This window comes from Centruroides vittatus, unplaced genomic scaffold (genome assembly GCF_030686945.1).
Source record: "Centruroides vittatus isolate TY-2023 unplaced genomic scaffold, ASM3068694v2 contig_1457, whole genome shotgun sequence".
In the NCBI taxonomy this organism is placed as follows: domain Eukaryota; kingdom Metazoa; phylum Arthropoda; class Arachnida; order Scorpiones; family Buthidae; genus Centruroides; species Centruroides vittatus.
In genome coordinates this window covers 192,819-204,989 of record NW_027120906.1, presented here as the reverse complement: position 1 = coordinate 204,989, position 12,171 = coordinate 192,819, and the positions used below count along the sequence as shown (strand labels likewise).

The 12,171-nt window shown below is 31.5% G+C and overlaps 2 protein-coding genes across 5 annotated transcripts in view; one reads left to right on the top strand and one right to left on the bottom strand.

The window, feature by feature from the left end:
• LOC136968389 (receptor-type tyrosine-protein phosphatase T-like) overlaps positions 1-4,547 on the bottom strand; it is a 63,787-nt gene extending 59,240 nt beyond the window's left edge. The window contains exon 1 of the mRNA XM_067262403.1: positions 4,538-4,547. The gene's annotated coding sequence lies outside the window, so the exon portion shown is untranslated. The remainder of the gene's footprint in view (positions 1-4,537) is intronic.
• The window catches only part of LOC136968390 (transcriptional activator Myb-like), an 81,768-nt gene that overhangs the window by 10,088 nt on the left and 59,509 nt on the right, over positions 1-12,171 (top strand). For all 4 annotated transcript variants that reach the window (XM_067262405.1, XM_067262406.1, XM_067262407.1 and 1 more), the window contains exon 4: positions 7,802-7,905. In XM_067262405.1, coding sequence (XP_067118506.1) covers positions 7,802-7,905 — 104 coding nt within the window. The remainder of the gene's footprint in view (positions 1-7,801; positions 7,906-12,171) is intronic.

Here is a 12,171-nt window from a genome sequence, read left to right as displayed (position 1 = left end):
TTTACTTAGGAAATGTTATGTAAAATCTAAGAACCATAAAACAAATTAACACAGAATTAACATTGCCTGGACCAAAATTAATAATAATTAAAGAAACAGTGTTATGTTCAAAGATCTAAAATTATTCAAAATGATCATCCATCAGCTGCAATATATGCTAATCAATTAAAAAAAATGGGTATGTAGACATGATTGTGAACTAGTTATTCTGGTGGGAAGTTTTAATCTGAGCCAGTAATTGTATATTACGCCATTAAAATATTTATAGATTGAAATTCGGTCGAAATACTTAACTCTCTTTTTGAAATTAGGTAGTCCCACTCTGACTCTTGCAACATTGGCATTATTAGTGTACGGATGATGGCAAAATCTGTTTAAAAGGAAATATACTTTGTATTTCCTTAATAACTTTGTTTAATAAAGAAGGGGCTGACATTGCCCAGATTGATAAGCAGTAATCTATTAAAGACTGGAAATTTGTAAATAAAATTGACTTTAGTACAGTTTTTGAGGATCTAGGTTTATGAAACCACCCTAAAATTTCCTAGTAAATTGCGGTAGATTTTGTGATTTTTTTTTTTTTAATATGACCTTTAAAGGTCAATTTATTGTCAAAGGCGATTCCTAAATCTCTATATGATACATACCGTATATTCCGGTGTATAAGACGACCCCCGACTTTTGAGAAGATTTTCCTGGGTTAAAAAGTCGTCTTATACGCCAGAATATACAGTAATTTAAAACATGATTATAAATGTAAAGATGCAGATGTTGGCAGATCTCTGATCAGAGAGAAAAATATCAGTACAGTTTTATGAATATTAATTCTTAAATTTACTTTACTGAAAGCTAAAGATAGAATTTTAAGGTTGGTTTGTAAAATGTTATGGTTGCGATTTAAGAGTTTTATATTGTCAGCATAAGCTGTAACTTTAGAATTAATATTGTTGAAGAGATTGTTAATGTATGCAGAGAAAAATAGTCTGCTCAAAATTGATCCTTGTGGAATGCCACTAATGGGGGAAATCTAGAAATTCAAAATTGTTTAAGTTTATCTTGCATAGTTTTGATAGAAAATAGTTGTTTATACTATTAAATAAATTAAAAATATATATATTTAATTTGATTAAATATGACATTTAGATAAGAGCAACAGAGCTTGTAGTAGGCCAAGAAAAAACTTGTTGCAATCCTTGAAAGTCTCTTTCAAAATAGCTGCTGTCAGAAAATCTTGTCTCTACAGCTGTGGCTGCCAGACTGCCATTTATGATGTGCAGGTCTGTATGTTCACTGCTGCTTATGTCAGTCCAAATGATTAGTGTAACTCTGTCATATTATGATGATTCCTACACAAATGCTGGATAATCTTCTGTACCTTGTTCTCTCTACATGAGAATTTGTCGAGTAACTGACTGCAGAGTGAATCTGCATTCGTCAGTAAAGAGAACATGACTCTACTCATTATGTCCACAATCAAAATAGATCTTCAGTTTAATTTCTATGGGGCATACAGTTCAATGGACCCAAATTATTGGCCTATGTGCATAAAGCCTGCCTTTGCAAAGATGACTTTAAATGGTTTGACCTGATACTCTACATCCTGTTGCCAAGTGAAACTTTTGTTGGAGCTCTGTCTTCTGATGGGCACTTAACAGTAGATAATGATTGTCCCTTGCTGTTACTCATAAATATTCTTGACCTTGTTGTTTTTGAACATTTCCTGTAAGATGGAAATAGATGTACAGTCAGAAAATGATACTTTACATTGATGGCTTTTGCTATCATCCTTTGTTCTGACCTAATTCCAACCTTCCAATCAACCTCTAAGTTGTTGATTCAGGTAAATCATGTTGGTGAGACATTGTTGAAATTATACTGCATAAAATCAACAGATTTTTACCAGTAAAGGCAGTTGAACAAGAGAGGTTCTGCAATTGAACAAGATTTATATATGAATCAATCGGTCAATTGCATATTCTGCTGCTTCATGTGCTCACATCCATATGGATGTGGATGTTGGAAAGATGCATATCACATTCTATGTGTAATAAGTGTGATATCACACGATTGGTTTGACCAGTGTATATATTTTTCTGTAATTTACTTTGTTAATCTCATCCCTTTTAAAATGAGGTTAACAACACCAATAAATAAAGAATAAAGTAGAATTTGAGTGAGGACCCGAAAGAGAACAGATGTGTTTTTATGGTCTCCAATTTTCTTCTGTCTTGCTCACCCTACACTCGACCCCACGACTACAACTGCAAAATAATATGACATATATATAACTATTAATTTTAGTATAAGATAGCAACCTAACTGTTTACCTTTTAGATCAAATTATTTTGTTTGAATTGATTAATCATGGTTTCGCCTGATATTAATCTGACATCATTGATTTAGTGTGACTAAATCTGCACCGATTATGTAGCATTTTTGGATTAAGTAATAGAAAAATAACAATGCCATTGTATGTATTAATAACTTTATACCTAGCAGCAATACATTAAAATTAATTATATCAAAGTTAACACTCCTATAAAAGTTTTATAATTAATTTGAATAAAACCTGTTTCACAATCATCCTTTGCAACACACAAAACAGGAGGATGGAATTGCAAGTCTGCCACTTTGAAAGTCATTTCACAAACATGTAAAATTACACAGACCAATTTTTGCAGTCAGTTTGTGGGCAGTATTTTCTACTCAAGCTGTTCTTGAAATCAAGTGGAATCACAAACATTCCAGCTAAACAGAGGATAGTAAAATTGTGAAGCATTCTTGTTAAGGTTGTTGTTGTTGTACAAATGTGGACCAGTAACCAAATGTACCAAAAACATCCATTGGAAGATGTGTATAATAATAACAAATATGGTTTATTGTCAATTTTAACCAATAGGAATACTTAATGTATCTGCAAGTTGATTACGAAACAGGGCAGAAAGTAAAAACTGCATCTATTGTGTAGATTATTCTGCCAAAATATCATGTTTTGAATTGTATTGACTCTGCTTTCTCAATGATTGTGAAACATGCTTAACAGTAAAAATTGTTTTGAGATTATATGACAACCACTGCCATTCAAACATTATATTTTCCTTTAGTAGTGAATTTTGACATTGGATTTTTTTCTGTACATTCTAAGAAGATGCTTTTCAATTTTATTTTTATATGACAGACAATCAGGAAAAAGTTAAATGTTATTTACATTAGCCTGATATGGCTCATGTTTGTTTGGAAGAGGATCCTAGTGCTTACAATCACATGTCATGTTTATGAATATAAAGAGGTGTGCACTGACAAAGTAAATGGAAACTTGTTTAGAAATATTACACCAGGTATAAGTGCAATTGGTTCTGTGGTTTATCAGCCAAGAAGATACCACCAGATTAAATTTATCAGTAGCTTTTGAAGTTTACAGTGAGTAGATGATATCAAAGGCAACATGTCAAATATTGTTGTGTATTTGTATCTCGTAGAAATGATGCGAGTGACTAAAATCCAGGAAAAAGTGGGTATCCATTTTCTTCAATGCAGAACATGTTGAATAACTCATCGCACAGAATAGACAGCTAACTTTGCAGCATACAGACAGATAACTTTGCTTTAAAACTTGGGTTGAGCTGTAACACAGTATATTACATTAGGGCAGATGAATTGCATTACGCAAAAGTGTATGCAATATGGTGCTGTGTGTGTTAACAGATGATCACAAGTCCGAACAAATGATGGCATCATCAAATTTGTTGCAGTGGTATGCAGAATTTGGTTTGAACTGTGACTGAATCTTGACTAGGGACGAGACATGATTCCATCATAATTTATTGCCAACTTTAGATAAACATCCATTCTTATTCACCACAGTAGACAAAGTTTAATTAAAGTCATGCTATCTGCTGGAAAGGTTACAGTATCTGCTTTCTGGGATTACTTGGGTATGCTGTTGGTGGAGTTTTTGAAGTACAGATGCACAATAAATGCCAATTGGAACTATGGGACATTGCAGAAATTGTGAGAGGCCATTAGAAGAAAACAACTGAGTCTTCTTGGAATGGTGTGATTCCCTTTCATGACATTGTCCAACATCACACAGCCAAGTCACATTGGACATGCTCCAAAAAATTCCAGGAGCATCTACCCTACAGTCCAAATTTGGCTTCCAGTGATTTTCATCTTTTTCCTGCTCTGAAAAAGCAGACGTCAGTTCATCAATTTTCATGTAATGAAAATGTCAAAACAGCTACAAAAAAGGTTTCTGAGAAAGCAAGGACAGCATTTTTTTACATCTGGTATTGAGAAGTTTTTCGTGCAGTTAGAGAAATGTCTTAATCATCAAAGTGATAACTTGGAGTAATAGTTCTTTACAGGAATTGTCATTTTATTTATATATATATAATAATATATGTATTATGTAACTGTTTTTGATCTCCCCTTGTGTGTTGTTGAATTAAAATTTATATTTTCATTATATGATACATATCTACAAATAATGTTTTTGATATAAAACAATATAACGTTGTGAGATCTGGAATTCCAGCAGTGTCACTTTTTGTAATAATTCATTTTAGGAATTTTCCCTTCATATAAACATCCTGTCTAGAAACGGTCCCGGACAAGAAAATATGTGTCCCCGGCCGTATAACTGTCAACAATCCTTTGTTCTTAACTAGATCCAGATCATCTTGCAACCTTAGTTTATAGTTAATGTTCGAACTCGTCATATATTTTTTGTCCCGGGAGCACCTATGACCCCGATCGCCATCCACCCACGATCACGTGACCGATTTTCCCAGCCAAAGGCTATAAAAGACACTCCTTTCCCCCCCTCTAGGGGAGTCTCATATCATCTGCCAGACAAACGCCGTCGCTCGTCGTCACAGACTCGGACCTACTGTCCGAACATCTCCGTGCTCAGTCACGACATTATAAAACTGTGCCTATTTCGGATACTACTCTCCACATCGAGGATATTAAGGTGTTAACTCTAAGGACATAATAATGAGGTATGAACCGAATCTGTGAGCTCTCTCTCTCGACCCCTACGCGACTTAGGGAAATTAGTTGGATCTTGTATTGGTGTCCTTGTTAAATTTAATAAATCTTGTTTTTGTTGTTAGCTGGTGTCCTCTTTGTCTCGAATATCGCTTCACCTTATCGTCGACCCCATCCGTTTCACCTCCTATCCACTCGCGTAACGCTCAGAAACGAAACAGCCATCCTTGACAAGTGAGTCGGAGAAACGGGAGATACGACTTCCTCCTACCCCCCCGATCTCACAATGTAGAATTGCAACAATAAAAGAAGAGGTGATAGGCCTGTATGATAAAAACTAAAAATGGTAGACATAACAAAGCTGAATTCAGTAAAAATCAGTATAAGGCCATGAACACACACATGTAAAATTGTGTGACAAAAAATCAGAAATCAGCTTTCGGTTCACTTTCTGTTTTATGCTTTTATGCCGGAACACACGTACGTAAAAATTTTGGCCGAATAGGAAACACCACTGCCGCTAACAGTGCTAATTTTATTAATTTTTTCCTCTCATATAGGCCATCTATCCCTTTGTACCTTCCATTTTTTTCTCTGCTTCCTCTGCTATAATATAGAAAATTTAAATTAATACACTTGTATTCCAAATTCAAATAAAGAATGTGTGATCTAAATACTAGGCCTATATATTGATTCTACTAAACCTACCTGTTATTTGAAATTTGCACTTATAGCCATCCATAAACATTGTTTAAATACAATGTCCATATACATGACACCGATGTGGTCGAATGGATTCGACAAACTCTTCTTTCATTTATTTTTCATTTTTTCGAGACCATCACAATTGTAGGGTTAACCCTCGTTGCCGCTATTGTTAGAATAAAAACCATGTGGCTATTTTAACATGACAGAAAAGACTTCTCTTTATTGGAAGAATTTTGGCATAAAAAGTAGAGACATGCTCTACTCTTTTTTCAGTTCTGTTTCAGCCAAAATTTCAGAAAAATTTTTACATTTTTTGTTCTATGCTAGATGTCACGTCAAATTTTACGTACGTGTGTTCCTGGCTTAAGGATTAGTAAATGTCTATCTGCAGATTCTGAACAATATCTTCGTTATGATGTCATAAATTTTAAGTTGTATTGTTCTGTATAAATTCACATATTCTTCATCAGTTGATTATGACTAGTTTTGCTAGTCATAATCAAATGATGACTTGCAAAACTGATACTGTTGACTGGTTTTTTCTTCTTTTCCTTTCCCTGAGTTTATGCCTATAGTAATTCTGAATCTCTCTTTCAAAAGATAATTGTAAGATGGTAGTGTGCAAAATTTCAGGTTTTTCTTTTATAAGGGGTTTGCTGAAATATAAGCAATCGAAAAGGGCAAAAATCTCCAGAAAAGCTGTATTTTCTTCATCCAGCACTGCAGACACTCGTAGAGAAAAAGTACTAGTTTTAGAAAGCTCGGATTCTAAATGTAAGGTTTTTTTTGTTATAGTTTATTACGGGTCACCGATAAACTGATGTACAAAATCTTAATTTTTAGCCAACCTCTATAACTCTAGTTCTGAATTTTTTTCTTGATTAATTTGATTTAATCAGGTTCCACTGTATAATAAAATGCAACACAGAGGAGTGTCATGAAACAAGGGAGATAAGATGCCAAAGGAGATTGGACAGTTCTTATTAATTTATAGGACTATATTATATCATTTGCCATATTTAAGTCTTAAAAATGCTGTGTTAGTTATTCAATATTATGAACTTAAGAGAATAATCTGTTATAATCAATAATTAACAGCAGTAAATTTTTTTTGAAACATTTTAACTGTCTAACCTCTGCATGATTACCTTTCATCCCCTCAATTTGAGGGCAGGTGTTAATGAACTAGTCTGATGAAAACCAAATGCATAAAATGACAAATAATTATAACTTAAATGTTAGTTTTTAATTTTCATTTTAATGAGTCTGTTTTTGTAACAGAGATAATTTTTGATTAAATTTTTTTCCCAGTTTATTAATATTTTATAAAATTCAGTAAATTTATTAAAGGGTAGATTTAATAAATTTATACTTTCCTAACCATTATAAGATTTATTCTTTCCCTCTTTATTGGTCCTATAGTTTTAGTGTTGTAGATTAACAACAGGATAAATTTTTATTTAATAAATGTTTTATTTTCATTATTTACCAATTCTAAAGAGATATTTTTCTCTAATCTACAATTTTAATCAATTAAATTTTTTTTGAAAAACTGAAAACAACAATTTATTTGAAAGAACAGTTAAATAAATTAATAAACATCTACAAGTTAATCATTTTTTAAAATCACTTTATTTATGATTTTTCGTATTGTACACAATCTTTTAAAGGAGTTCAACTGATAAGGGTAGCTGATTACCCTGAGTAATAACTGTATATTGGATACTCCAGTGTACCCGACATTTAGTATTAACTAGTATCGATACGTCGGAGCTGCATGACTGCACGAACTGGTACGTGTCGATGTTTAAGCCCCTTCAACTCTATTAACAGAGTTTGAAAGAGTCCTGTATATTTAATATGAATGTAATAGCATAATTAATGCATTATTTAAATTAATTTTCATATTTAATGGGAAAAGGTTCAATCTGTTGTTATAATAGAGTTAAAGTTTACTTAAATTATGTAACAACAAAGACATAATTTTAGTTAGGAGTATAATAAGTTTTCATTAGAATATCAAACTTATTATAATTAATTATCATCAGTAATTAAAATTTAATAAAATATTTATAGTTATTCTTGTTTTTATGCAATTTAGGAAGATGAAATGGTTATGGATTTAGTAAAAAAACATGGTCCAAAAAAATGGACTCTAATAGCTAAGCATTTAAAAGGAAGAATAGGAAAACAGTGCCGGGAAAGGTGAGTTATAATATTAAAAATAGAGAATTTTAAAGTTTTCTAGTAATGATAAAATGAGAAATAAAGTATTGATGAGAAGTTTACAGTAAATTTGGGAAACAAAGGTAAATTATAAATGAAACTTAAAAAAAAGATTGTTTGAATTGTTTGAAACTGAAAAAAGTATCGTTAATGGATAAGGTGTGTATGTGATTGACAATAAATTATTATTGTTTATGTAAACACTAATAATTGTAAACAGTATATAACACTATTAATACTATTTATTGTTACATATGTGAATTATAATGAAAACTAAGGAAATTTTGTTATGATTTACTATTAAACAATGAAAGTGAAACAGTGATGACATTCTTTCAGCTATGTTTTCTTAATGAAGAATTTTTAATTTCTAAAAATACTGAATATATAAAAATATTGATGCCTTAATACAGAGGTCCCCAACCTTTTTGTACCTAAGAGCACATTCTAGAATACTGGTTGGACGGCGGGCACCATTTATTTTTTAAACGTGAATTTATACTTGGACATAGTTAATAATACATACACATAATGTACAGAAAACATTTAATTCCAAAAATGTAATAAAACATACACAAGACTATTAACAATAATTTTTACAAAACAAGTAATTACTAAACAATGCATACAAAATCTACAGAGTATAAAAATTCTTTATAAAAAATATAAATCTGAAAGTAAATGTGATTTTTGGCATTGCATTTCATTGGCCATTGCTTCGTAATTAGGAGAGTATGATGATATTCCTGCTCGTAAGCAATCGTCAAGGTGTTCATCTGTAAGTCGTGATCTGTACTTTGATTTTATGATATTCAGAACAGACTGGTTTATTTCATTTCAGGTATGGGAAATTTGGTTGGTGAAGATTTGGCGGAGGGGAAAAAGAGATCGGTTGCATTTTGCTTTGTGCTTTTATCTGTGTTGGACGCCATTTCTACTTTTGAGTGGTTAATCATTAAAAACGAAAAAACTTTTACATAGTATTTTATTGAAAACCGAAATACTTTTATTTTTATCGTGGTCTCACAGCGGCGGGCGCTATGGTGCCCGCGGTCATAGGGTTGGGGACCACTGCCTTAATATAACGTTTGAAAAACATTAATGGAGGTTATTCATTTATGCTAGATGGGTACAAAATTTGTTAAATATATCAGTTATGATGTGTTTAGAATCACTTTTTGATTTGATGATTTTAATAAATACAATTAGGGAAGAATTGTGATGTGTATTCCATGGGAACTATGGAATACACATTGTAACTGACATGCCTTATTAATTCATATTAATGTAAAAAAAAATTTTATGCTAAAATAGAACTATAGGAAATCCTTGTTAATTTGAAATCCTGTGATATGCATATGTTAACTTGTTTGTTTAGATCAATGTGCCTCCATGCTATAAGAGAACAATAGACCAAGAATAACTAATCTGGTCAATATGGCTTTGCTTTTACAATAACACATTTTCAGGTATCACCTTACCCTTGAACTACCCTTTTTTTCTCTTGTCATAAAATATGGCTTGTTTTTGGGATTGCGGGATTGGGCTACGAGTAGCAGATTGAGATTTTTGTAGGGCTCTAGGCTACTATATTTGGATGTTTTACTACTGTTTGAAGACACTTTAAAAATAATTTGGGCTACAATTCAAGGAATTATGCTTTACTTTTTATAAAACTTATCTGGTAACATGTGAGGTCTCATCAGACACATGCTGTTTGCCTTCACATTTATATTATTGTTATTAATTATAATAATTAACATACATTCTGTATATGTATTTGTATTCTGTTCGCTTAATAAATTACATCAGTTATGTGGCATTAGGCTTATTGTACAGAAATATATAAATCTCAGATAAGTTGTGATTATTTCATGATTTTGAACTAACAAGGATTTCCTGTATGTTTAAAACATTATGCATATTCAGTTGGAATAAGCTTGTAATGGTGAAATTTAGACATTTTGAAAAAACTTTATTGACAGTTAACTCATTGATTACAGTTCAGCCTAGTAATTGCCATCAATAAAAATCACATCATGCCACCTTTGCTGCAAACTTTCAGTCTTGTGAGCATAGATGACTGGAGTTTTTCTTTGAAGAAAGTCTTGAGTGTCATTCTCATAATGGTATTGTCATCGAACTATATATTGGCAATATGATTCTGCAGTGTGCAAAATAAATGATAGACAGTTGGTGTGAAGTCTGGGCTGTAAGATGGATGAGGCAGAACCTCCCAACCCAGACTGGCCAGCTTCTCTAAGACATTTTTTTGCTGCCATGTTGTTGTGGTGGTATAGGACTTTGTCAATTTTTGGAGTGTTTGAGAACACTCAAGTAGTTTTGCTAATTCTCTGATGGTCAAACCATGGTTTATTGTCTATTAGTTGCAGGAGAATGTCATCATCAATGGTGGAATTGCTGCCTGGATTGGGTTCATCTTGAATTTTTTGAATCAATTGTAGCAAGTCTCCCCGTTGACTGTCCTTGTCAGATGCCTTGCAGGATTAGATCAAGTCCCTTATTGTGTTGTGGCCACTTTTGAACAGCAAATGAATGTGAAAAGTTTCATATTGTTAGACGTTGCACATTGCATCTATTTCTAATGAAGTATGTGATTAAATGCTCCCTAAAAAAATGTTATATATCCACATCAAATATTCTAGAAGCAGAGTTGCTTCTAGAATATTGATGTGGATATATAACATTTTTTTCTCAGTCATTCTATAAAAAATCAAAATATCTAAATTTCATTAATTTCATATTTACAACCTGATATATCACTTTTATATCGTAATAGAATGTAACAACACTGACTACTTAGTCTCATATCATGAATTATTTTCTAAAGTAAAATACTAAAAACATAAAGTTAATTACGGCACAGCAAGTAAGCATTATATTTCTTATTTTGCTTTATTGTACAATAAAAGAAAAGAGGATTTAAAATAGGATTATTAGAAATTATAATAAAAAGGATATGGAGATAAATTACTTTACAAGCTGAATGTTTAAACATATTTTGTTCAAAAAATTTTTTCAATATATCATATTTGTTTAAAGCAGTGATTTCCAGCCACTGAGATTTTTGAAGTGTGCCACCACCGAGACTACCCATACATAAGTGATGTCAGATAAGTAGTTCAATCGGTTTGTGCTTTCCTAGGGCGCATTTAGAAATTGTAACCGGTGTTACTGGTAACTGCTGGTAGTTTAGAAAATGTTACCTAAATAATCAACTGCAGTTAAAAATCATTGTTATGACGTCACCGGTTGTCCTGCGGTACTTACCGAAGTAACCTTGTGTGCTGCCAAATTTTTTAATTATTAAAAGTGTACCGTGATGAAAAAAAGGTTGAGAATCACTGGTTTAAAGGCACACATTTATCTAAAAATAATTAAAATATATGAGCACTATATTGTTTTAGGAATGGTTTAATACTTGTAACTAGTGAAATACATCGATGTCAGTTTTCTTTTGGGTATAAAATATTTACATATCCAAATAGATAAAGTGAAATCTATAATTTCAGTAAATGTACTATCTGTTTGTTTGTAAATGATCTCGAGTTGAGATCATTTGATAATGAACTTTAAACTCTTATCATTTGAAATGATAAGAGTTACAAATTTGTTTAAATTTGTAACTCTTATTATATATTTAAAATTGATATGATTAGTAAGAATGTTATGAATTATTAAATTAATTTAATCTAGCTCATCATAGACTGCATGACTTATTAAGACAAAAACTCATAACACCTTATATATAAGCAGCCGTGTTTATTAGAAACTAACTAATGTTTTCGGTCGTATTTAACGACCTTCTTCAGGATAGAACATCAAAAAATCGAACAGAACATTTAGCAGTAACGAACAATTTAATCTCATTATGCAGGTCAATATGGGTATTTCTTTAGAAAAATACATAATTATCTTGTAAAGAAACAAAATATTAACATCATTCTAAATGAAATTTGTTCAGAAAAGTATAATAATTGTTACTTTTTAAGATATTTGTCATTCGTCACATATTAAATTTCTTTTCTGCTATCATTAGCAAAGTATGGCTAGAAATTAAGTTTGCATATGCATTGTAATAATTTTTACATTATTCTTCTATAAATGCTCATTTAAAGTATTTTTTTTTATAAATGAAATTGAAAAATATTTTATATTTATTTTTTCATGAAACAATTACAAAGTAGCTGTATTTTTATGGGTTTTCCCCCTATAACTTAACAG